Source organism: Budorcas taxicolor, chromosome 5, assembly GCF_023091745.1.
Source record: "Budorcas taxicolor isolate Tak-1 chromosome 5, Takin1.1, whole genome shotgun sequence".
Taxonomy (NCBI): domain Eukaryota; kingdom Metazoa; phylum Chordata; class Mammalia; order Artiodactyla; family Bovidae; genus Budorcas; species Budorcas taxicolor.
In genome coordinates this window covers 159,679,598-159,706,279 of record NC_068914.1, presented here as the reverse complement: position 1 = coordinate 159,706,279, position 26,682 = coordinate 159,679,598, and the positions used below count along the sequence as shown (strand labels likewise).

Genomic DNA, 26,682 nt, shown 5'->3' with positions numbered 1-26,682 from the left:
CCTTGGACTGCAAGGAGATCCAACCAGTCCATTCTGAAGGAGATCAGCCCTGGGATTTCTTTGGAAGGACTGATGTTGAAGCTGAAACTCCAGTACTTTGGCCACCTCATGTGAAGAGTGGACTCATTGGAAAAGTCTCTGATGCTGGGAGGGATTGGGGGCAGGAGGAGAAGGGGACGAGCCAGGATGAGATGGCTGGATGGCATCACTGACTCAATGGATGTGAATCTGAGTGAACTCCGGGAGTTGGTGATTGTCAAGGAGGCCTGGTGTGCTGCGATTCATGGGGTCGCAAAGAGTCGGACACGACTGAGTGACTGAACTGAACTGAGGCTGGTTTGAGCCAGAGTGTCTCATTTACTTATAGTGAAATCTAGAATAATCTTCACTATTTCTAATCCATAAAATGTCCTTGCTTAATCTAAAAAATCAACTAAATACTATCTATATGTCTACAGCTCTATCTTTAACACTTTAATCGATTTCAGATTTATTCTGGTGTTTGTTATGGGTAAAGCTGGATTTTTTTCCAACTAGTTAATCAATCATCTCTCGTTCACATTCACACTAAACTTCTCTTTTCTCTCTGGGTTTCTGGGCTTTTCCTTGTCGCACGCTCACTTCTTATAACTTCTCAGGTGTCCGCTTCTATGCTCGCTTCCACTAAACGATACATTTCTGTATACTGTTATTTTAACTTTAAAGTGTATTTTAATATTGTCAATTCCTCCATTATTTTCATGTTTTCTCAAAATTCTGAGTTCCCCCCTCAGGGGATTGTAATTGGCCGAATAGTTAACAAACAATGAGTCTAAAAACAAGTATCTTTACAATATTCTATATTTTTATCTAGGAATGCAGCTTCTTTCCCCCTCACCTAAGTCTCAGATACCTCTTATTTTGGATACTGCAAAATAATGGTTTTTACTATTGAACACAAATCCATTTAAAACCCTCACTGTTTAGAAACTGACCAGTTGGCCTAGCAAAGTAAACTGAATTTTTCACCAGGCTTTTACAAACTGCTGAGTCACCCCAGGCAAATGACTTTCACACTCTTTCTTTTGGTATGTAAGAAACGTGTAAATGATGCTTCTGAGAAATATGCATATCCCTGAAATGCAGTTTTCTACACTAATCTGAAGAAGTTATAGACTACTGAAAACAGTTCAAAAGGAATTAAGAAATACAATCATTGCCAAGAAAAAGTCAGTCCTGTGTGCACTGTTTTACAAAAGATGCCCCTCCTTAAGGACTCCTACAGGTTGGTCCAAGATTTCGAAAGTCTCTTTCTCCAGCAAATGTGAACCTAGTGGAGCACAGCGGAGTTTGGGTCTGGAGGTCAGAGGTCAGCCTGTTACTACTGCTCCAAATAACTCAGCTACCCAAGGTCTGACCAACGAGTAAAACAGGGCTCTCACCCTCTGCTCACTGCTCCTCACACTGCAGTTCGGTGGTATGGTGGGTGTTAAACCAGACCGGGTGTGTCCTGCCTGCAAAGGAGCTTAGTCTCTGAGGAACACAACCGGTGGGAGCCACACGAGAAAGCACGGCATGGAAGAGCCTGGCATGGGCTGGAGCCTGGTTAATATGAAACAGACAACAGTCAGTCGCATGGTATTTCTGTATTTAGCATGACTCTTCCTTTGAAATAATGTTAAACCTTTTCTGCAGAAGAGCTCATCACTCTACAAGATACAGACAGCTGCAACACACTCAGCTATGGTATGTGTCCTCTAGCTAGGAATTTTAATTTCATTTACTGCAGCAGGAACTATAAGTTTAGGAAACTAATGGTGACGGTTTGATTTATGAATTTTGACATGTTTCTTGAACTCGGATTACATTACAAAGATGTGGAATTCTAAGCAAGCCAGCTCTTGTCTATACATTCAATCTTCAAATCAATAAGTTGGGATTCTGTGCAACTAGTTTCCGACAGAGGAAAACACACGGTCTAACTGAGATGGGCCGTAAACCTGTAATTCAGAAGTCCCTTAAAACACTCTCAAGGCTAAGCTAGAACCAATTCTGGAATCCACACAGAAAACCCTTCAGCTCTCTAGTCGACAATAACAAAAGGGAAATTCAACTGAGAAAGTGTTGGTAGTCAAACTAAAGAGGGGGAAAAAAAAAGGTTCGCATGCTTTGCTTTCACTCTGCTTCCTCCCCAAAGTCCCATTTACTAGAAAGGTGATAAACACAGAGTGGGACTTCCCTGGTGGCTCAGTGGTCAAGAATCCGCCTGCCAAGGCAGGAGATGTGAGCTTGATTCCTGGGTTGGGAAGATCTCCTTGAGAAGGAAACGGCAACCCACTCCAGTATCCTTCCCTGAGAAATGCCACAGATAGAAGAGCCTGGCAGGCTAACAGCCCAAGGGGTCACACAGAGTTGGACACGACTTAGCAACTAATCAGCAACAACAAAGCACAGAGTATGGAATGGTCTGTAAATACTGTGAGATGCTGTGCGCAAATGGCCATTTCAATAACCACAGTGGGGAGACGCTGACGTGAACTACAGCTACTTGCTCACAGAGGGGCTGGAGGTGGCGGGGTGTGGGGGAAGGAGGAGGGGGTACTGTCAGATGCTTTACATGTAAGTGATCACATTTAATCCTTCCAACCCCGTAAGGCAGGTGTAACAGTTTCCATTTTACATGTGAAGAAGCTGAGATTCAGAGAGGTTAAGTCACTTTATCCAAATTTGTCCAAATTTATCCTATACAGCTAAAAGGTGGTGAAACTGAGAGGTGATGTGGGCTTCTCTCAGCCTTGTCTGGACTCTCTGCACTACCCCAAGCTGTCTGTCTGTTGTAAGGCTTCCCTGCATACATCACTCATATTTATGAAGCCAAACGTTACAAGCCAAGGGAAGAGAAGAGCCAGTGCCAGGACGACTCAATGCCAGGACACCTTCAATAGCCTACCTGGAATTCCCCAGTTAGTCAGGCGTAGAGTTACGATATTAAAGCTTCCTGTAAAAGCGGAAAAATATGTGCCTGGGAAAGAGGGCGGATTAACCACTATCATCCAGGAAGATCTAGGGCAAGGGTTTCATGAGGGAGTCAACCTCAAGGGAGAAGCAAAGAGCAGTGGCGATGGCTGTGGGTGACTAGGAAGAAATCACTTTTACTCGCTAAAGTGACACTTAAGTGATACTCAGATCAACTTCTGTGTCACGGTTCTGCCGGTGGTCAGTTTATGTGCATCACACTGAAGTCTTAAGCAGAAACAACACACAAGTGCACTAGGAACTAGAAACAAAAACTGCTACGTGAATATACACGTACAAAAACTGGGGGTATCGGGCAGGGTGTAGAAAGCAGGGGAGTTGGGCAATGCTTAAGAATGTTCAATACACAACTGTGCTCATTTCATGTGCTAGCAGGGTTATGCTCAAATTCCTTCAAGCTAGGCTTTAGCAGTACATGAACCGAGAACTTCCAGAGGTACAAGCTGCATTTAGAAAAACCAGAGGAACCAGAGATCAAATTGCCAAGATCCGTTGGATCACAGAAAAAGCAAGGAATTTCAGAAAAACATCTACTCTGCTTCACTGACTATGCTAAAGCCTTTGACTGTGTGGATCACAACAAACTGTGGAAAACTCTTCAAGAGTTGGAAATACCAGACCATCTTACCTGCCTCCTGAGAAACCTGTATGCAGGTCAAGAAGCAACAGTTAGAACCAGACATGGAACAACGGACTGGTTCCAAGTGGGGAAAGCAGTATGCCAAGGCTGTATACTGTCATCTTGCTTATTTAACCCATATGCAGAGTACATCATGAGAAATGCTGGGTTGGATGAAGCACAAGCTGGAATAAAGACTGCTGGGAGAAATAACAACCTCAGATATGCAGATGACACCATGCTAATAGCAGAAAACGAACAGGAGCTAAACAGCCTCTTGATGAGAGTGAAAGAGGAGAGTGAAAGAGCTGCCTTAAAACTCAACATTCAAAAACTAAGATCATGGTCCCATCACTACATGGCAAATAGATGGGGGAAAAGTGGCAACAGTGGTAGATTTTCTTTTCTTGGGCTCCCACATCACTGCGGACAGTGACTGCAGCCATGACATTAAAAGACACTTGCTCCTTGGGAAGAAAAGCTATGACCAACCTAGAGAGCATGTTAAAAAGCCGGAGGTGCCACTGCTGGGAAAGATGAGGGCAGGAGGAGGAGGGAACACCAGAGGACGAGGTGGCTGGACGGCATCACCGACTCCACGGACACAAATCTGAGCAAGCTCTGGGAGATGGTGAAAGACAGGGAAGCCTGCTGGGCTGCGGTCCATGGGGTCACAGAGAACCGGACACGACTGGGTGATGGAACGACAGTAACAAGGAACAGACAAGGCAAGGTAGAGAGGGGAGTGCAGAGTAGAAAGCTTCCCTGCGCCAACCTCAGATGGTTTTGCAGAAAAAACATCCTGTGATCCTCAGCTCTGAGGGCTAAATTAAGGTCAGTGTGATGAGTGCAGGCTGGGACATCCACAGGCTGAGCACAGGCCAAGAAGGCAGATGCCTGCCTGCGTAAGGGCTGAGCATCAAGGGCACTGCCACCCAAACCCACCTGACATGCACATGGGCATGCTCAGTCATGTCCGACTCTGTGACCCCCGTGGACAGCTGCCCGCCAGGCTCCTCTGTCCACAGGATTCTCCTCCAGGCAAGAATACTGGCGTGGCCTGCCATTTCCTCCTTCAGAGGATCCTCCCAACCCAGGGATCAAACCCATGTCTGCTGCACCGGCAGGCAGAATAGATTCTCTACCCCTGAACCACCTGGGAATCCCCAAACCCACTGAGAGCAGCACAAAGGGAAACACTAGCACACGCCTGTCAGTGGTGCTCTCTCTGCAACTGTAACAAATAAACGAGTCAGTCAACTGTCTAGGTAACTAGTAAGTTAGCCAGTAATCCTGTACAAAACAAGGACTGATCCCCACTAAGAGCAACGACCTAAAGAAAATAATTAGGAAAGAGCAACAGATTTTTTTTTTTAAGTTTCATGATTTAACAGGCAAATATGCTGCTTAAGAACATTTTAAATAGAAAGAAATCATTTTGAAAAAGGATATAATGGTTTGCCTGTTTGTGGTTCCTCCCATATGGATGTGAAAGGCACCCCTCCCTCTCAAAAAAGGGACGTAAAAATAATCCTCTTATGAATGCTTAACAATCATTATTTACTCTAAAATTTTAATGAAAAAAGTGCAATCAGAGCTACAAAGCTTAAACTTTGAATTAAAATTTTTAATAACTGGCTAATATTTTATGCTATATATTAACACATATCCTGGCTATGGATAAATTAAATAAAAATAAGGCAAACTACAAATAATTACAAAAGCCAGCATTTAGCGGAACATTCATTTTTGTTTGAAAAAGTTATTTTAATTGCCTTTGTTTGCAAGCATGGTCAGGAAATTTTATAGTAAAATGTAGGTTCCTTGAAGAGGAAGAGTGTGTCTTACTTGCTTTGTATCTTCAGCATCAACAACTGTGCTCAGTATGTCGTGGACACTTGACAGATGTTTTAAAATAAATTCTCATTCAAGAAACATCTACTGAATGCTTATATATGGCAGGTACAATTGAGTTGCTGGGGGTCACACAGTGGGTAAAACATTTACTGGAAAATACATCACAAAGATATAGAAATGAAACCTGCCTTCCCAATAGACAAATGGCCAAACAGTTCACTGTCTTTACATGGTGAACTTTTCCACATAGAATGGACTAATTTTTAAAATGAAGTCATGCCTGTAATGAAAGCTTTATGGGTGCATATGTTTGAACACATGGGATCAAACATATGTGTGAAAGCTAGCAATCTTTCAGTCAGGAGCAGAACGGGGAAGAGAAGACACTGAACAGCATTTCCACAAAAGCTTCAGCAGAATGAATTCAGCCGCAACAGTGGATGGCCCACCTCAGTCACTATGAGTTCTTGGGGGGGCAGTGTCGGGGAGAAGGCAGAAAAACTGGATCACCTGCTCATCCATTTTGAAGAATGCATTCAGCTTTATGAAAAAAACAAACACTGTGTTCAGTCTTTCTCCTATTCAATAATAAGCATCCACTTAAAGAGTTCACGACAATAGCGAAGAGAAGAAGAATGAGGAAGCAACAACGTGAACCGAACGTTCCTTATTCTAACAAAGGGGAAGCGGGAGAGTGCTTTCGCCATGTTTGCAGCATTAAGACCCATGTGCTTCTCATGACAGAAACCAAGACACAACCTCCATTTCAGGCCCACCAAGGTCTACAAGCAGCGAGCCAGGACCAGAGGCGGCAGGACACACCATGCGAGCTGAGCGCAGCCACAGGTGAGAACAGCAGGCACAGGCGCTGTGCTGGAGAGCAGCCCCTACGGCGAGCCGGGAAAGGGAGCGTGAGAGACTCCTTCACAGCCCAGGAAACACACTCCACCACGTGCAGAGCTGGGACACACGGAGAACCGGGGCAAACAAATCTCTGAGCACCTTTCAACCGCAGACCAGGCAGCCTGACCCTCCTGAAAACTGCCCATGGACACAAATGGAAAGATTATCACCCTTCCTGGCACTATGGTGCAGGCCAGCTCCCATCTGAGTTTACAGAGGGCTGCCCCTCCCCCACTGTGCCCTCCCCCTCAAAGCAGGGACTCTGGCTGGAGCTGCGGGCGCCCCTGCACGCCTCCCTACTAAGGGGAGCACACAGCACACAGCAGGGTCCATTCCACACACGCCAGCTGAATTAAACCATACCTAGTCCCTCTGAGCCTCGGTTTCTTCATTTAGAAAATGGAGACAATATCTTTTCAGCCTTGCCAGAGAGGTGTCAAAACGTTCCCAAGAACTAATGCAGAGGAAATGACCTTTGTAACAGAGAAAGGGTCACATAACTAATCACGGGGGGAGCCATCCGCAGGTGGGCACCACACTCAATGCGATGAACAAAGTTACACAGATAAGCAGAGACCTAGCTGGGCTTAAACGACTTCTGACCAAACCTCAGAACAGCCAGCAGTGCACGAAGACTGAAGGAAATATGTGCCAATAACTCTGGGATTCTGGTTCAACAAGGAAGGACGGTCCCTCCGTGCTCCAAGAGGGGAAGCTGCACAGGAGGAGACTCTGGCCTGCCTTATCCATCTAAGGGTCCCCAAGGCTAGGGCCACCCACAATTGATCAATGGATGACTCAGAGACAGAGACGTGAGCTGCAAAAGGGTGGCCGACTTGAACCAAGAGCGGACCCAAGGAGCCTGGTTAGCCTCCAGCATCTCAGGTCACTCAGGAAGTCATTTAAGACATCTTCCCCAGAGCCCTGGAAAGCTTCCAGATGAGAAGCCCCATGGTAGAGGGGAGCGAGCACAGGCCCAGGCTCGCAGACAAACCTAAACTTTGTTCTGGACTCTGCAGATCACTAACTGGTGGCCTCTCCCTACGGTGTGCCTGGCAGAGCCTGACTCCAGGACTGATGCAAAGATGAAAGAGGATAACATGTCCATAAGCACAAGGCTGGACAAAGCAGACACTCAACAAACCATCAGCCCCGTTTCCACTCTGGGTGAAGGATTAACTTCATTAAGCTTGATGATATAAAATCCCCCTAACACATAATGGCAATTCACTCCAGCACTCTTGCCTGGAAAATCCCATGGACGGAGGAGCCTGATAGGCTACAGTCCATGGGGTCACAAAGAGTCGGACACAACTGAGCAACTTCACTTTCACTTAACATATCTTTAGTCATGGAGAAAGAGCCAAACATCCTTCTAGGCCCGAGCTGCAGAGAAGTGAGACAACCCAGATGCTATAACGAAAATCAACAGCATGGTGATCAGGACGTGCTCTAGAACCATCTGTTTCTCCAAAATGAACTCCACCCTCTGCAGCATCAATGAGCAAGGCTAACACCCAGTGAGTCACGGTTGTGATTCTGTGATAGCTTCTTTGGAAGGAGAACAAAATCCCACAAGCAATGCTTTCAGGCTAAGCTTTTTGCTGGTGTAGGTAAAAAATGTAGGAGAAACAGAGGCATTCTTACGCTCAAAGAACGAACGCCTTCATACCTTCGAGAGTGTCTGCTCAGAAGTCAGCAGAGCTATCAGCAACTGCACACATGAAGGACACACCATTGACTTCCTGTGAGCCCCACGACCTCGCCAGAGCAGCCCGGGGGCACACTCTGTATTCACTTACGCTGCAATCTGATCCGACCTCAGTGAGTTACTTCATAAGCCTTTTAAGGGTTACTACATTTTGTTCCTGTAAGAACGCAATCCAAATTAGCAACAAAAGAATAGTTAAACACAAGAAACCCACCTCTTTTGTGCTCCTGAAGAAAGGCGGTCTTGGTCATTAAAAAGGTAAAGTGTTTTATTCTCTAGCACCTTTCTCTTATAAAAATCAGTCCAGTAATTTTCCAAGGGTGGATTAGTAGTCTTCCACTCGTGCCTGTTCACAGATGAGGAGTCACTGAAATAGCATACGTGTATAATAAAAGGGCAAGCTGCCCAGCATGTCTCTGCCACGTCCTGTAGGAACGATCCCAGTTACCACACTAGCCCAGGCTTTAGCATCTGAGGATGGCCACTCCATTTCCAGTCTTTTCTCTCCCCTGCTCTTTAGACTGGATGACTCCTACTGCTCTGCCTCCAAGTTCACTGACTGCTTCCTCTGTCCTCTCTACTGAATTGTTACCTTCATTCGGTAACATTTTTATATTTTATTTGGATACTGTATTTTCCAGTTCTAAGACTTCTGTTTGGTTCTTCTACATAGCTTCTATTTCGCTGCTGAGAAAAGCGGTCTTCTCTTTCACTCAAAGCAAGCTTTCCCTTGCATCCTTGTGCAGTCACAACTGCTCTGAACCCGCCTCTGTGTCATCACACACTCCATCTCCACCATCTTTTTTGTCTTGATAATGGGTTTCACGGAAGTTTGGGATGTAAATTATCTTGGACACTGTGAATGCTATGGTATGGGCAACTCTAGGTTCTATTATATTCCTCTACAGAATACTTGTATCCTGTTTGTTTCAGTAGGTAATTATCTTGGTTCAACTTAAACCGAGACTCTTAAGTTGGCGGCTCAAATCTCAGTGTCATTATCTTGTCCCTAGCTTAGCTGCTTGGAGCCTGACGCTGTGTCTTGGATTCAGGCACCAGCAGAGATTCAGGCAGTTGGTACGTAGTATGTAGGGCTTACTTTCTTCTTTCCAGGATTTCCACTTTCACTTTCCAAAAGCTGTGGCTGCTCCAAACTGTCCTTTATGACTCCTTAAGCTAAAAGACCTATAGGTTTTCTATCAGAGCTTTCACTGCCCCACATGGCACACTCTGTGGTGCCCTTCATCCAAGCGTCATCTCGACTCCAAAATCTAACTTTTATCAAATTGGAATGTCTTCACATTGCTGTCTTTTGTCCACAGTTCACTACCTGCAGGAGGATCAGTCCAATAGTAGCTTACAGGGCCATTAACAGAAGCAGAACCTACACAACTTATTTTCTCCCCAAAATTTTTACTCACAATGCTGTAGGTCACAAATTCAGAAAGGGCTTTGCCAGGCAGGCTGTCCCTGACTCGTGCATCAGCTGGGCAACTGAGGAGCTGCACTTGGGACAAAGAAACTGGGCAATGACCTAAAACGTTCCAAGCCAGCCTCTCACGTCTGTGCCCGCTGCCCTGGGGCTTGCTCACCAGCCCCTTTCTCTCTCCTCACTGCATTGCATGCTCCTCCATGCAGGCTTCTCCATGTGGACGTGGTAATCTCAGGGAATCTGCACTTCTCACGTGATGACTGGCCTCTAAGAGGCTAGATATGGAACCTACCCGACCAGTCAAGGGCTAGACCAGAAGTGGTACCGGATCCCTCCCACCATACTTTGTAACCATATTTTATAAAGCAGTCACAGGCCTTGGTCATCGAGATTCAAGAGGATGGAGAAATAAATCTAGCCTCTGATGGGGAAGTGGCAAAGTCACACTGCAGGAATACATACAGAGTGATAGATATTTCTGCAGCTATCTTGGAAAAATATAATCTGCCCCACATATGTTCAGTATCTGACAAAGCAAAACAAATGCCACCAAACAAAAGCAAGACTCTGGAAAGACACAGGCAGGCTGTTCAAAGAGAAGCATGCGGTCCAGCCCTCCAGCTATCTCTTTTTATCACCCTCTCATATTAGCAATACAATTACCCCTCAGCTGTTCAGCACAAAAGAGGTCTCCAATGGCAATCTGTTGAGTTTTCAGAGATTTACACTTAAACATTATGTCCACGTCAGAGTATCTGGAAGAAATGCTTATGATGCATAAAGGCAGGGCACAGACATTAGTTAAGATTTGTTTGTTTCTTAAGATAATGGTCCAAAAGAAATTCTGTTTATCAAATGTCTACTACGTGCTTGAAAATTTCTAGGTTCTATTTTTCAGTCACGTGCTCCATATAAGTAGTATGTTCAAACACACAGGCTTAGGACACACACTGACTGTTTAATACAAAGGAGACTGGTTCAAACACACAAAGAGCAAATATAATGCAGAAATTATAAAAAATAGAAACCCTAATACAAACAAATATGACACATTATGTCAAGCTGTGGAAATACACACATATACATATACTCTCTAAGCACTTCAAAGCTTCATTTCCAGAAAATGAATAGATTCTAAATCCTAAATACTATATTCTAAATAAAGTGGTATATGTATAAAGCATACTAAGAACCTTACCTTGTCTTGGTTATCTTTATTCTTGTAGCACAGATTCCCAATCAGGCGAATGAGGTGAGACTTGAAGCCCTCAGCCACGTTGGAGACGTCACCTTCTGGTTTAATGGAAGCACAGGCGCTGAAGATGTTTGTGGAGTCATTGCCGGCCACGTGAATCAGGCGCAGAAGATCTACAGCAGAAAGGATAAACTGTTTTCCACAGGAAAATTTTTGTTTTGTACTCAGTTCAGTTCAGTTGCTCAGTTGTGTCTGACTCTTTTGTGACCCCATGGACTGCGGCACGCCAGGCTTCCCTGTCGATCACCAACATCCAGAGCTTACTCAAACTCATGTCCATCGAGTCGGTGATGCCATCCAACCACCTCATCCTCTGTCGTCCCCTTCTCCTCCCACCTTCAATCTTTCCCAACATCAGGTTATTTTCCAATGAGTCAGTGCTTCGCATCAGGTGGCCAAAATATTGGAGTTTTAGCTTCAGCATCAGTCCTTCCAAAGAATATTTAGGACTTATTTCCTTTAGGATTGACTGGCTGGATCTCCTTGCAGTCCAAGGGACTCTTAAGAGTCCCTTGTTTTGTACTAGATTCTCATAAATAAATGTAATTTATTTCAACGGATTAAAATAAAATACAGGTATAGTATTCTTGCCTGGAGGATCCCATGGACAAAGGATCCTGGCAGGCTATAGTCCATGGGGTTGCAAAGAGTCAGACAAGACTGAAGGGAGTTAGCACACAGGCACACACAGAATACTGAAAGTTTTCATCAAAGGAACGGTCAGAAGGCTCTTCAGCGTTGCCTTAGAATTTACCGTAACGCTGACTTGGGGGGTGATAAGCCAAATGATTAGCCCAACCTGGACTTTCTGTTTATCCACACAGAAAGGTCAGCTAAAACTTTTCTTCCATGTTCCCTAGTACAAGGTTTCCAAATCCAACCTCTTTATGAAGGTGCTCACGTGACAGCTACAGTCAGTTACGTGTGAACTGCAGTGCGTGCTCAGTCACTTCAGTCGTGTCCAGCTCAGCCACCCATGCACTGCAGCCGGCCAGGCGCCTGTGTCCATGGGCTTCCCCAGGCAAGAATACTGGGGTGGGTTGCCATTCCTCCCTCCAGGGGATCTTCCCGACCCAGGGACTGAACCTACGTCTGCTGTACTGCAGGCAGGTTCTTTACCATTTAAGCCACCACGGATGCCCCTCAGCTTCAGTACCTATCTGCAACGAGCCACAGGACAGACATCGAGAAGCATGCCGACACTGTCTTTCCCCTGTTCAGATAATCAGAAGGCAGCACAAGTTCTCTACCATCTGGGTGCACTCAGAAGAAGCCCCTTAACACTATTATGCTCTATGAGGGCACCTACAGGCAGCCTGCGAAAGCGGACAGTCTTCCAGAGGTTTACAAACCGTTTCCACATTATCTCAGGCACCGCTCTCAACAAAGTCAGCAAAGGCAGGCCACTTTCCTGACCTGAAAACGAAGAAACCAGGTTCGGAGAAGCTAGTGACCCGGCAGTTGGGCTGACCACCCGTGTTTGCTCAGGCTCCACACGCATGCTTTTCCTGCAATAATTCGGTTTCTCAGTTTTGTGATGTCTTATTTTAACTATCACTGAAAGCACTGCATTCGAAATAAAGCACTGATATGAGATTCTAAGTATCTTCTAAAGTTCACTGCTAACTCCTCTACCCATCTGGAAGCCAATTCATCTTTCCTGGAAGATGGGTCTCCAGAATAAATGTACTGTCTTAATAAAGGAAAAAAAAAAGCCAACAGTGAACAGCAACCACAAGCATGGCTAACCACAAGCAACAGGTTGTAAGTGAACTTATTACTTATAAAATAAGTGAACTTATTTTGCAAACAGCTTTTTAGCAAAGATGATAATATTTCAAACAATAGCTTCCCGTTTAAAACAATTTCCTTATAAGAATGGAATACGTAATTACTATGGGTACGGCAATATTCTTTAAGTTCCCTAAGTGAAGCTGGGAAAAATTTACTAACAAGACTGGTAAAACGACAGCAGCATAAAAATCACCATCATCACTGAAACCCCCCCCATCTTCTCATAACCCTCCCTACCCCACCACCATTGTCACAAGCACTACTGATGGGACAGCACTCGGGGCGCCCTGTGTAAAAGGACGAGGGTCCCCTTCCACTGAGCAGGTGATGAACAGCGGTAAGGGGCAAAAGCCAGACCTGCTGCCAAAACACAACGAGTCCTTTCAAGAAGAAATATTCCCAAAAATCTTAAAAGAAGACCAATACACTGAACATTAAGGATCTGTGCTTGAACTTTATACTACAGTATGACAAGTCAAAGATTTTTTTATTAAAAACAACACTATGTGTGATATTTCACTCACCAATCACTCTCTCCAGCAAGCCAGGAAAAACCTGCAGATAGCCAAGCAGGTCAGTATTAGCGGTCATTTCACAAAGGACATCAAGAAGTCTAATTGTAGCCAGTGCCTCCTAAAAAGAAAAGAAAACATGACTTTCAAGACAAGCTAAGTGATGTGACTGTCACAAATAATCATAGCAGACAAAAATGTTACAAAGAACAGTCAAGAGACAATGCTTGTAACACATCTAAAGAGACAACCAGAATGATCAAGAACAAAACAGAACTATTAAATATACACAGGAATAATCGTTTTCACTAACAACAGGTCTGCCATTAAGAACGCAAGATTATGCGGCTTCTTAGAGCAGAGAGTCAGAAAAGTTCTTATTCAAGCAAAAATACCTTCCAACAGTGCAATAAAAGTTCAAAATGACTAGCTATGTACATAACACTTATGCAAGTACTTTCTTTTTAAAGAATTCCCAGCAAGCAAGTTCTACTAAGTAACCCATGAAATACATTAATTTCTTGTCCACAGGAATCCTGTAAAATGCAATGCCTGAAAGAACTATGACTGCAATAACTTGGATTATTTCTGGGTAAATACAAACGTATATGCTATCCTAATAGTTGGAAAAGATAATATTATTTGAAAATGTTCACATAACCATTAAATAATTTATATCAAATAAACTACATGATCAAGAAACCACCAGCTGCATGGCAATAGGCAGTCTAATTTTCAAATGCAATTTTATTATCTCAGATAATATTCTTCAAAAGAAAAACAAGCTACCTCCTTTCAAAACTTCTAAATGTGTATTTATTATTCTCCAATTAGTAGACTATATTTTAATATAGTATTCTGAAATCTGACATAGCAATAAACACACATTTTTGGTATCTTTCACTGCTTTCATGTGCTAGTTTAAAAGTTTGGAGAAAATATCCAGATGCTAAGTCTGTTCAAAAGACTTGAGCAAAGCTATCAACTTCTTAGCACGGCATTGGCATCCTCTGTTATTAAATGGGAAGCTGCCCAGCCTGGCATCTTTAGACACCACTTCTCCCTGAGGAAGCGGCTGCCTGGCTGTCGGTCAGGATAGAGCACACATAAAGTTGCCCTGGACACCCTGTCATACCAGGGAGCAAGGCAGCTATCAAGACACTCCCCGGTCGTGCCCGAAGAAATCAGAAGCAACTGGAGAGGCTCCCCTGGTTAGCACAGGAGACCATCAGGAAGAATCACTGCTAAAACTGAAAACAAAGCCAATGGTTTGTAAGCCATGACTTCAAAATGATTAAAAGCAAAACTAAACAACTCATCATCTTTGTACAAATTCACAAAACCAGCTCTAGAAGGCTATTTAAAGATTTAAGACACAGCAACAAATTGTAATGTATGGCTCTTACTTATATCCTGATTCAAAGAAAGAAACTTGAAAAAAAATATTAGACAATGGGGAACAGTTGAATACTATTCATCTGATATTTACATTTTGTTAAGTTTTCGGATGTGTTACCTGTATGTCACTCGTGTGTTAATATAAAGTCTTATCTTTCAGACACGCATAAAAGGTTAACTGATGGACTACGTGGGACCCTACGCGAATCTGGGGCATCCAGCCTAAGAATGGGAAGGACTGTGGATGAAACAAGAACCATGAGGAACTGATAAGTTCTGGAGCTGGGTGATGGGGGTTTAACAACATTTTTTCTCTTAGTCTATGTTTGAAATTTTTCATGATAAAAAGATACAAAATTAGGGGGTGGGAAGAGATGATCTGAAAGTTTCCTTTGAACTCCTCATTTCTATATTATTATATGAAATAAACCCAAAAGAAAATTAATCTATCCTCACCTAACAAATTTCCAATTTTAATCATCAGAATGCTTTCATTAATGAAATGCTTCTAACAAGTATTTGGAAACTAATAATGAAATAAACAGAGAAGGCGATGGCACCCCAACTCCAGTACTCTTGCCCGGAAAATCTCATGGACAGAGGAGCCTGGTAGGCTGCAGTCCATGGGGTCTCGAAAAGCCAGACACGATTGAGCGACTTCACTTTCACTTTTTACTTTCAGGCATTGGAGAAGGAAATGGCAATCCACTCCAGTGTTCTTGCCTGGAGAATCCCAGGGACGGGGGAGCCTGGTGGACTGCCGTCTATGGGGTCGCACAGAGTCGGACACGACTGAAGCGACTTAGCAGCAGCAATGAAATAACAGCCAGTAAAAAAAATTCTCTTTTAAAAACAAGAGAAATATGTGAGATGCCATTCCAATATTTATAACTATTGTAACACTGTGTATATTAAGTCAGGCACCAGTAGGGGAAAAAAGATGCAGGCAAAGCAAAGGATACAATTCTGAAATGAGTGAAGGAGAGGCAGACTGTTTCCAGGTCATCTGTCTGGGTTCACTTTGCCACTCAGCGTCTCTGAGCCATTCTACAATACTGTCATTGCAGAAAACTGATGATGATGCAAAGTGCTCCTGTCTACAGAAACGCAGATGACTTCTGTCTGGCTGGAATGCAATTAATCACTTCCTTGTTCATTGACCAGTTTCTGCAACTCTCTGTAAGTTCATTTCAGCATTCCTTTATCACATATAAACACGTGGCTCTTCGAATTCTTTAACAGTGGTTAGTATCTTACCAGTTTCCACTGTAAAAGGTCGGAAATACAGAAATGGATGCAAAATCATATTAAAAACTTAACATATGATTTGGGTGGCATTAAAATTAGTAGAAAGGATCAGATTATTCAACAAATGGTACTGATACTATAATTAACAAATAACATTTAGGGAATATTAGCTAGGTACCAGGAGAAGGCAGTGGCAACCCACTCCAGCACTCTTACTCCTCCCATGGACGGAGGAGCCTGGTGGGCTGCAGTCCATGGGGTCGCTAAGAGTTGGACACGACTGAGTGACTTCACTTTCACTTTTCACTTTCATGCACTGGAGAAGGAAATGGCAGCCCACTCCAGTGTTCTTGCCTGGAGGATCCCAGGGACAGGGGAGCCTGGTGGGCTGCCATCTGTGGGGTCGTACAGAGTCGGACATGACTGAAGCGACTTAACAGCAGCAGCAGCTAGGTACCAATCAGTATATTAAGTGCTTATAGTAAAATACAACCCATTTTACAGGTAAAGAAACTGGGGCACAGAGAGGGTAGGTAACTTCCAAGATCACACACCAGAAATAGAAGAAATCCAGGTTCAAATCCAGCTGTCTTCTACCAAAGATTATATAACCTTGGAGAGTTAAAAGACACAAGCAATTCATTTGAATCTATGCTACACTTCTTACACAAAAATAAATCTTAGGTTAATTAAATATGTGAACAATGTACTGAAAGAACTAGAAGATACAGGTGTCTATTTCCACAATCTCGGAGAAGGCAAAGGCACCCCACTCCAGTACTCTTGCCCGGAAAATCCCATGGACCGAGGAGCCTGGTGGGCTGCAGTCCATGGGGTCACTAAGAGTCGGACACGACTGAGCGACTTCCCTTTCACTTTTCACTTTCATGCACTGGAGAAGGAAATGGCAGCCCACTCCAGTGTTCTTGCCTGGAGGATCCCAAGGATGGGGGAGCCTGGTGGGCTGCCGTCTATGGGGTCGCAGAGAGTCAGACACGACTGAAGCAACTTAGCAGCAGCAGCAGCATTTCCACAATCTAAGGGAAGATGATTTTACTAAATCTGTAAAGAAATTCAGAAGTCATAAGGATAAAACTGATAAACCTAACTGAATTAAAACAAACTCCCAAAAGGCTAAGACTACCATAAATAAATTCAAACAAAAAATTATGGGCAAAAAAAGTTTCTTCTATTTGTGACATTTAACTTTCTGAAAATGCTCATAAAAAAAAGTATCTTAAAAGGTAACCTGATATGAAAAACAAACTTAACATATAGGTCACTGAAAAGTAAGAGAGAAATGATAATTAGATTAGTGAAAAGGGTACAGACCCATATACTCTTGTGCACTTAGGTGTGTTATTTAGAAACGACTCTTACAAATTTTAAATAAACACATTCTCTGTGACTCAGCAATTCAATTACCAGGAATTTATAATCCCAGATTGACTTGCCCAAAACTGAAAGGTATTTTTATAAGGGTGTTTCACTGTTGTAATATTTGTAAAGGTTAAAAAAAAAACAAAATGTGGAAGCAACTCATATGTACATCTATGGGAACAAATAAAAAAAATTCTGATGGCTGTATACAGTGTAATACTATTCAACTATTAAAAAGAATGAGATGAATATATGTGTCCAAGGGTAAGATATATCAGAGTAAGTGGAAAAAAAAAAAAGTTACAGAACAGAATATATAGTACTGTGTTTTAAAAAGTAACAAAAATATATAGGTGTGTGCTACTGCTAAGTCATTTCAGTCGTGTCTGACTCTGTGCAACCCCACAGACGGCAGCCCACCAGGCTTCCCCGTCCCCGGGATTCTCCAGGCAAGAACACTGGAGTGGGTTGCCATTTGTATACACACAATAAAACCTTTGGAAGGAAAAAAGTATATGCTGTTAAGTTTATAGAAAATAGATGGGGCCTGGGTGAAAAAGAGGAGTCCTTAACTTTGCTTCACTGCCTTTGGCTTGAATTACTTTTTCTTAAAACAAAGGAAATATTATATTGTAAGAAAGGCAAATTTCACTACAACAAGTGACAAGACTGAAACTTAAGACAAAGCAAATCTTAAAAAAAATAAGCATACCAGAACTGACAAAAATACACCACATACTGGAAACGAGTAGTACACCAAAATATACCAAAGGACAGAGACTTGCACACTAGCATGAGAACCGAGGATTATTTGTATAAAAGAACATATGAATAAAACCTCAGGATTTTAAAGCCACATAATTATGTAAATTAAAAAGTGTGTGCTGGGTGCTTAGTCGCTCAGCTATGTCTGACTCTTTGCGACCCCATGGCCTGTAGGGTTACAGGCTCCTTCGTCCATAGGGACTCTCGAGCCAAGAATACTGGAGTGGGCTGCCATGCCCTCTTCTTGGGGATCTTCCCAACCCAGGGATGGAACCCAGGTCTCCCTCACTGCAGGCAGATTCTTTACCATCTGAGCCACCAGGGAAGCCTAGATGCTATAAAAACATCTATTTTTATTCTGATTTTTAGGTCATAGCATCATGAGAACTTTATTGGACATCTTGTCCCCAAAACATCACAGGTGGGTAAATGCAGCGGCTTGCTGGCAAACTGACAGTGCGAAGTCGACTGGTAAACATACCCTGCTTTCCAAAGTATAAGTACTTGGTATAAACACTTCCACCGTGGCTGATTTGAAACCATCAAGAGTTTAACAACCAGCTCACAAATTATTGAATATTTAATAATAACCAACTCTCAGAAGTTGGTACAGGCCAGCTCCTATGCACCATGGGGTTTATGATATATTAAATAATGAGGTACGGGTCTCCTTAAAAACTACTAATGCTTTTTTAAAAAACTTCTAACTTAAAGGATAATATATATATTAACATGCACAAGTCACAAGCATATCAGTTCAGTTCAGTTGCTCAATCATGTCCGACTCTTTGCAACCCTGTGCACTGCAGCAAGCCAGGCCTCCCTGTCCATCACCAACTGCCAGAGCTTGCTCAAACTCTTATCCATCGAGTCAATGATGCCATCCAACCATCTCATCCTCTGTCGTCCCCTTCTCCTCCTGCCCTCAATCTTTTCAAGCATCAGTGTCTTTTCCAGCATCAGTTCTTTGCATCAGGTGGCCAAAGTACTGGAGCTTCAGTTTCAGCATCAGTCCTTCCAATGAATATTCAGGACTGATTTCCTTTAGGATGGACTGGTTGGATCTCCTTGCAGTCTAAGGGACTCTCCAGAGTCTTATCCAACACCACAGTTCAAAAGCATCAATTCTTCAGTGCTCAGTTTTCTTTATAGTCCAACTCTCACATCCATACATGACTACTAGAAAAACCATAGCCTTGACTAGACGGACCTTTGTCGGCAAAGTAACGTCTCTGCTTTTTAATATGCTGTCTAGGTTGGTCATAACTTTTCTTCCAAGGAGCAAGCGTCTTTTAATTTCATGGCTACAGTCACCATCTGCAGTGATTCTGGAGTCCAAGAAAAGAAAGTCTCTCACTGTTTCCCCATCTATTTGCCATGGAGTGATGGGACCAGATGCCATGATCTTCATTTTTTTAATGTTGAACTTTGGGCCAGTTTTTTCATTCTCCTTTCACAAGAGGCTCTTTAGTTCTTCTTTGCTTTCTGTCGTAAGGGTGGTGTCATCCGCATATCTGAGGTTATTGCTATTTCTCCTGGCAATCTTGATTCCAGCTTGTGCTTCATCCAGCCCAGCGTTTCACATGATGTACTCTACATATAAGTTAAATAAACAGGATGACAATACACAGCCTTGATGTACTCCTTTCCCAATTTGGAACTAGTTCGTTGTTCCGTGTCTGGTTTTAACTGTTGCTTCTTGACCTGCATACAGATTTCTCAGCAGTCAGACAAGGTGGTCTGGTATTCCCATCTCTTGAAGAATTTTCCAGAGTTTCTTTTGATCTCACAATCGAAGGCTTTAGTGTAGTCAATAAAGCAGAAGTAGATGTTTTTCTGGAATTCTCTTGCTTTTTCTATCATCCAACAGATGTTGGCAATTTGAGTGTATAGATTGATGGATTTTCAAAAGGTGGACTATTTGGGCTTTCCCCCCAAAACTACAATTTTCTAGCTATTAATACATAATAATTTCTCCCACTGTTAAAGACAAAAGTGTGAAAGATACAGCTTTTCCTAAACATAAAAAGTTACATCAGGTAATGTCTTATTACAATATTGATATCATCTATACTATAAATGTTCATGTCTTGAAAAAGTTTAAAGCTGTCATGTAACAAGTACTAAGTTTTACTTCCTTTTCTGTCTCCTGGAAAATTCATTTTTTTTTTAATTTCTTGAAGCATAGCTCACTGTTCCTCCTGCTGGAAACAGGGGCGAATCTTTCCCCAGAAAGGAAAGCAGCCCAAGAGTAAGAAGACTTTCCTCTCTTCTATCACAGACGTAAGGGTAAGAAGTTGACCTTATCAGTGAGACCCAGCATGGCCTGTGTGGGACCCACAGCAAGTCCACAGCAAAGCAACTGTGAAAAAGGTATTTTCACAAAGAAGGAAATGCACTTGCACGGCAGAAGGGGCACAATCACTGTGGGAGTGAACAGGTGCACACGCCCACACAAAGCTCTCAAGGCGACGCTGTGGGTTGGGGCCCACCTGCCCACCCAGAGACAGCGGACGGACGACAGCACTGACTGTGATGAGCAGGACTGAGGGCAGGTACGGCAAAGGCGATACAGAGATCGCCGCAGCAGCATTTCACGGCGTTCACCGTGCATGCTCTACGTATGCATTCAGCAGGCAGGTGCCAAGTGCCTCCTCTGCACACGGTTCTAGGAACATTACCGTCCAAACGTCTGCCCTCATGCAGCTTTTTCACACTCAGCAGAAGGAAAAGCAGCAACTTACAAACAGGCAGCGTAAAATGATTTCTCTGTGAAAGCCTGTGTGTGTGCATGCATGCACGTATTTGGTGTTGACTGCCCAGAAGATATATTAATTACGGTTTCTTAAGTCATAAACTCAGGATGGTAAGAATAAGGGCACTACTTTCACTAATTTGTATTTTCGTAACTGTTCTAAAATAAGAATACTGTCTTAGCTTGGGCAGCTGTAACAAAATACCAGGCAGAGTAGCTCATAAACATTTGTCTGTCTTAGTTCCGGAAGCTGGAAGTTCAAGATCATGGTGTCAGCCCAGCTGGGTTCTGGGGAGGGCCCCTTCAGGGCTGCAGAGGGTCGACTTCTCGCTGTGGCCTTATGCAGTGGAAGGGGCATGGACACTTTGTGGGATATCTTCTACAACCTCATCCATGAGGCCCTCATGACCCAACTGTCTCCAAAGGCCCTACTCCTATCACCATCACCCTGGGCACCAGGTTGTGACCAGGAAACTTCAGAGGAGGTCCAGCCACAAGCATTCAGTCCCCAGCAGGTATGTTACTTAAATAATATTTAAAGTTTTTGTCACCAAGGACCTCGCTGAGTCAGAAAACCTCTGTTCACTCACCTCATCGTCGGCATGCTGTTCAGAGGTCAGTTTCAGTACAATCTTGCATTGATCCACAAAAGTGCTCGCGATCAACTCAGCATGGCTCAAAAACACAGGGGCGTCATCCTTGGTCAGTGGCTCGTCGCCCACTATTTTGGCGATCATAAGGTCTAACAATGTAACCCTGTAAAACAGATAAGATTTTTACATGAATATGTAATACTGAAATTGTAGAATACTAAAAATATTTCTAGAGACCATTTTAGGAGAGTACTTTTACTTTTAAATTCCTAACTTACTTATAATGTCTACTTAGGGAAAACATATTTTTTGTGAATACAATTCATCAATAACCTATTTTTCAAAATCTTGATTTCTTTGCAGTGAATAAGCTACAGAAATAAGCACCTTGTTATATCTATTACTTCGAGCCGTGAAATAAAATTCCACATTTCAATAATGCTGTCAAATAAGTTATACGTCATCTACTGTAACAACAGCAAAGTTAAGTGGGCTAACTTTCATTCACCACTTTTAGTTCAGTTCAGTCCTGTCACTCAGTCGTGTCCAACTCTTTGTGACCCCATGAATCGCAGCACGCCAGGCCTCTCTGTCCATCACCAACTCCAGGAGTCCACCCAAACTCTTGCCCATCAAGTCGGTGATGCCATCCAGCCATCTCATCCTTAGTCGTCCCCTTCTCCTTCTGCCCCCAGTCCCTCCCAGCATCAGGGTCTTTTCCAATGAGTCAGCTCTTCGCATGAGGTGGCCAAAGTATTAAAGTTTCAGCTTCAGCATCAGTCCTTCCAATCAACACCCAGGACTGATCTCCTTTAGGATGGACTGCTTGGATCTCCTTGCAGTCCAAGGGACTCTCAGGAGTCTTCTCCAACACCACAGTTCAAAAGCATCAATTCTTCGGCGCTCAGCCTTCTTCACAGTCCAACTCTCACATCCATACATGACCACAAGAAAAACCATAGCCTTGACTAGATGGACCTTTGTTGGCAAAGTAATATCTCCGCTTTTTAATATGCTATCTAGGTTGGTCATAACTTTCCTTCCAAGGAGTAAGCGTCTTTTAATTTCATGGCTGCAATCCCCATCTGCAGTGATTTGGGAGCCCAAAAAGATAAAGTCTGACACTGTTTCCACTGTTTCCCCATCTATTTCCCATGAAGTGATGGGACCAGATGCCATGATCTTTGTTTTCTGAGTGTTGAGGTTTAAGCCAACTTTTTCACTCTCCTCTTTTACTTTCATCAAGAGGCTCTTTAGCTCCTCTTCACTTTCTGCCATAAGGGTGGCGTCATCTGCGTATCTGAGGTGACTGATATTTCTCCCGGCAATCTTGATTCCAGCTTGTGTTTCTTCCAGCCCAGTGTTTCTCATGATGTATTCTGCATAGAAGTTAAATAAGTAGGGTGACAATATATAGCCTTAAGATATTCCTTTCCCCATTTGGAACCAGTCTGTTGTTCCATGTCCAGTTCTAACTGTTGCTTCCTGACCTGCATAGAGGTTTCTCAAGAGGCAGGTCAGGTGGTCTGGTATTCCCATCTCTTGAAGAATTTTCCACAGTTTATTGTGATCCACACAGTCAAAGGCTTTGGCATAGTCAATAAAGCAGAAATAGATGCTTTTCTGGAACTCTCTTGCTTTTTCCATGATCCAACGGATGCTGGCAATTTGATGTCTGGTTCCTCTGCCTTTTCTACAACCAGCTTGAACATCTGGAAGTTCACGGTTCACATACTGTTGAAGCCTGGCTTACAGAATTTTAAGCATCACTTTACTAGCGTGTGAGATGAGTGCAATTGTGCAGTAGTTTGAACATCCTTTGGCATTGCCTTTCTTTGGGATTGGAATGAAAACTGACCTTTTCCAGTCCTGTGGCCACTGCTGAGTTTTCCACATTTGCTGGCATATTGAGTGCAGCACTTTCACAGCATCATCTTTCAGGTTTGCAATAGCTCAACTGGAATTCCATCACCTCCACTAGCTTTGTTCGTAGTGATGCTTCCTAAGGCCCACTTCACTTCATTCCAGGATGTCTGGCTCTAGGTGAGTGATCACACCATCATGATTATCTGGATTGTGAAGATCTTTTTTGCACAGTTCTTCTGTGTATTCTTGCCACCTCTTCTTAATATCTTCTGCTTCTGTTAGGTCCATACCATTTCTGTCCTTTCTTGAGCCCATCTTTGCATGAAATGTTCCCTTGGTATCTCTAATTTTCTTGAAGAGATCTTTAGTCTTTCCCATTCTATTGTTTTTCTCTATTTTTTTGCATTGATCGCTGAGGAAGGCTTTCATATCTCTCCTTGCTATTTTTTGGAACTCTGCATTCAAATGGGTATATCTTTCCTGTTCTCCTTTGCTTTTTGTTTCTCTTTTCACAGCTATTTGTAAGGCCTCTTCAGAAAGATCATTAGTCTATGAAAATCACCCACAGAGCTTAGCGATTTTCAAAACTCCTAAAACTTCACATTTCTTACAGCAGTTATTAATCCAAAATACAACAAATAATCCCTTCAACTGAGCAGAGAAGAACAACGAACAGTTCAGTATGCATTCAGATACATCTGTTTTCTCTAATTCACATACAATCCTTGAAGACAACAGGGTGCTCCGGTCACAAAGCCAGGCCTCCCACCTTCCCTGAGCAGGACGACCTCCGACCTCTGAGAGGCCAGGGAAGAGGCCACATAGGCCACACATGGTGTGATTCAAGAGGAACTTGAAGGTCTGCCCTAAAGACATTCCCTGTAAGTTGGGATAACGTGGCAGGTATTACCGGGTCTAACAAGGCATGATCCCTAGCTTTAGGGAACTGAGCACCCAGGGGACGATCACCCAGAATAGGGTGAAGAGGAATGAGGAACAGACAGACAGGTCCTAAGTGGGGGAAAGGACCAATGCCACGCAGATGCTGAAGGAAGGAGAAGCAAGTCCTAAAGAGCTGGGAGGGGTCAGGACAGCGGCAGGCCACAGGGCAGTGTTAGTCGAGGCGACCGAGCGCTGCGGGAAGGCCCTGGCCCCCAGGCACCCTGCTGAGGGGGCTGTCCCAGGAGGCGGGCAGCGCAGACCCACCCGGCCACCTCACACAGCAGGCTGAGGCAGCGGTGCTCCCAGGCGCCTCCTCTGCTCAGGAGAGGCGCCGCTCCACTCTATTAGGCAATGGGAGAACTAAGAGACAGGAAGGGAGTGAGTGTGAACGAAAAAAAATCAGGGATGAATCTTTAAAATATAAAGATATACACCAAGCTTGAAAAGTACCTGACAATAAATTATACTTCATTAAATGATCCTCCTTATATTAAGTCATCTAGCAATAAAAACTTTTAAGGGCTCCCACTGTCAGCTGCTGCTGCTGCTGCTAAGTCGCTTCAGTTGTGTCCAGCTCTTTGAGACCCCATAGACGGCAGCCCACCAGGCTCCCCCATCCCTGGGACTCTCCAGGCAAGAACACTGGAATGGGTTGCCAGTTCCTTCTCCAATTCATGAAAGTGAAAAGTGAAAGTGAAGTCGCTCAGTCGTGTCTGACTCCTAGCGACCCCATGGACTGCAGCCTACCAGGCTCCTCCGTCCACGGGATTTTCCATGCTGGAGTGGGATGCCATAGCCTTCTCCGTCCACTGTTGGGGAGTGGGTCTAAAAACTTTAGTCTGGAAGACGGGGTCCTCCCACCCAGAGTTCCCACTGAACTCTCTAACTGCCTCTGCTTCTAGCCACCACCCAAATCATCCTTCTCAGGGATTTTCTGGCGGTCCAGTGGTTAGGACTCCCCGCTTTCACTGCCAAGAGCCTGGGTACAAACCCTGACTGGGGAACTAAGATCCCACAAGCCACACGGTGCAGCCAAAAAAAAACAAAAAACAAACAGACAAACAAAACACCAAAAAAAAAAAAAAAATCCCATCTTTCTCATAAAATAAAGGAATTACACACAGGACATAGAACTTGAGTAGGAAGTTGTTTTTCAGAGGCATTTCCTTTGGTTGTGCACTGCACTTGCCCGCCCCAGCTCTATGCCAGAAAACGGGTGTGTTGGAAAGTACTGCAGAGCCAGGGGAAATGGGACAGCACGGGGAATCTCTTGCTTCTTGCAGTTGCGAGGGAACCACACTGCACACTCCCTTGAACACATGGCGGAGCGCGAGTGGCCTAAGAGGCCCGTTCCCCCAGGAGTGGAGGCTGCAGAACCAGAAAGCGCTAGCCAGAGGCCAGAGACCCGCTGCCCAGAGCCATCACAACACCTCAGTCTCATTTCCGGCAACCCGGAGACCAGCACAGGAGCTGCCTCGGGCCCCCCGACACACCCCTCAACTCACTCCTTGATCGCCGGCTATCATGAGCCGCCTACTTCTAATTCACTTCTGATAGTTACATACTCTGTCCTCAAAATGACGAGTCCTGTTTCATAAAAAAACAGAAAGCAATGTACACGGGAACGATTTTATGGAAAATATCTACAGCAAGGTTCATACTTTATAAAGTTATGCCTCAACTGATGCAGTCTGCAATCTCAAGAGCCCGGGCTTACACTGCCCTAAAATGGGTACGTCATGAGAGGACTAGAGTGACGGGGCAAAGGACGAGGGGAAAGAGTGAGAGGGAGTTTTACGAGCATTCTAGGGTAGGAAATAATAGCTTACAATTCTGGAACTAAAACATCTGTAATTCAAAGACTGACATCTCCAACAAATTCTCAACTTATATTTGAACTACTCCACCTGAATGATTTGTTGAATGGCATGCCACAAAGGCCAAAACTTTCATTAACCTGGCCAACAGGCTAACCAAGATACAGGCTGTGGCTGGGTTAACCTTATTAACCCTGTCAAAAATTACATATGAGAAGCTAGTGCATTACAGGGAAAATGGTCAACGACTCTGGCATCAGACATACTGAGTTCAAATACCACCTCAGCTACTTTTGTAACCCAGGACAAACACCTTAACCTTAAAAGTCTCAGATACCTGATGTGAAAAAATGGCAAGAATAAAACTATTTCAGAAGGTCTCTCTGAGGATTAAAGGATAATGGTTGCATGTTGCCTCCATACGTAACAGTGATGCTACCTGGAGAAAAAGGTCAAGCTCACTATAGTAGAAGTCGTAGGAATATGAATGCAGAAACACCACCTCACTGTCACCAAGCGATGATTACATGCCCGCACTGAGAGCTTCATACAGATTTCAGCTGGTAATCACAGCGATTTCATGGGGTGCCTACCGCCACCACCCTCATTCCACAGATGAAACATTCCAAGAGGTGCCTTATCCAAAGCAGAGAGTGGCATGACTAGCGCAGCTAGCCTCCGCTCTTCTACCCTGTGCCGTCCAGATGGTAACTCTGCAGACTGCTTTGCCGAAGCTCCAGTACTTTGGTCACATGATGGGAAGAGCTGACTCACTGGAAAAGACCCTGATGCTGGGGAAAACTGAAGGCAAAAAGAGAAG

The 26,682-nt window shown here is 43.8% G+C and overlaps 1 protein-coding gene across 1 annotated transcript in view; it reads right to left on the bottom strand.

Moving 5' to 3' along the window:
• The window catches only part of ATXN10 (ataxin 10), a 145,162-nt gene that overhangs the window by 69,917 nt on the left and 48,563 nt on the right, over nt 1–26,682 (bottom strand). Inside the window, exons 7-9 of the mRNA XM_052639835.1 lie at nt 21,235–21,400; nt 13,111–13,219; nt 10,736–10,905 (exon numbers count right to left, since the gene is read on the bottom strand). Of these exons, the coding sequence (XP_052495795.1) occupies nt 10,736–10,905; nt 13,111–13,219; nt 21,235–21,400 (445 nt within the window). The remainder of the gene's footprint in view (nt 1–10,735; nt 10,906–13,110; nt 13,220–21,234; nt 21,401–26,682) is intronic.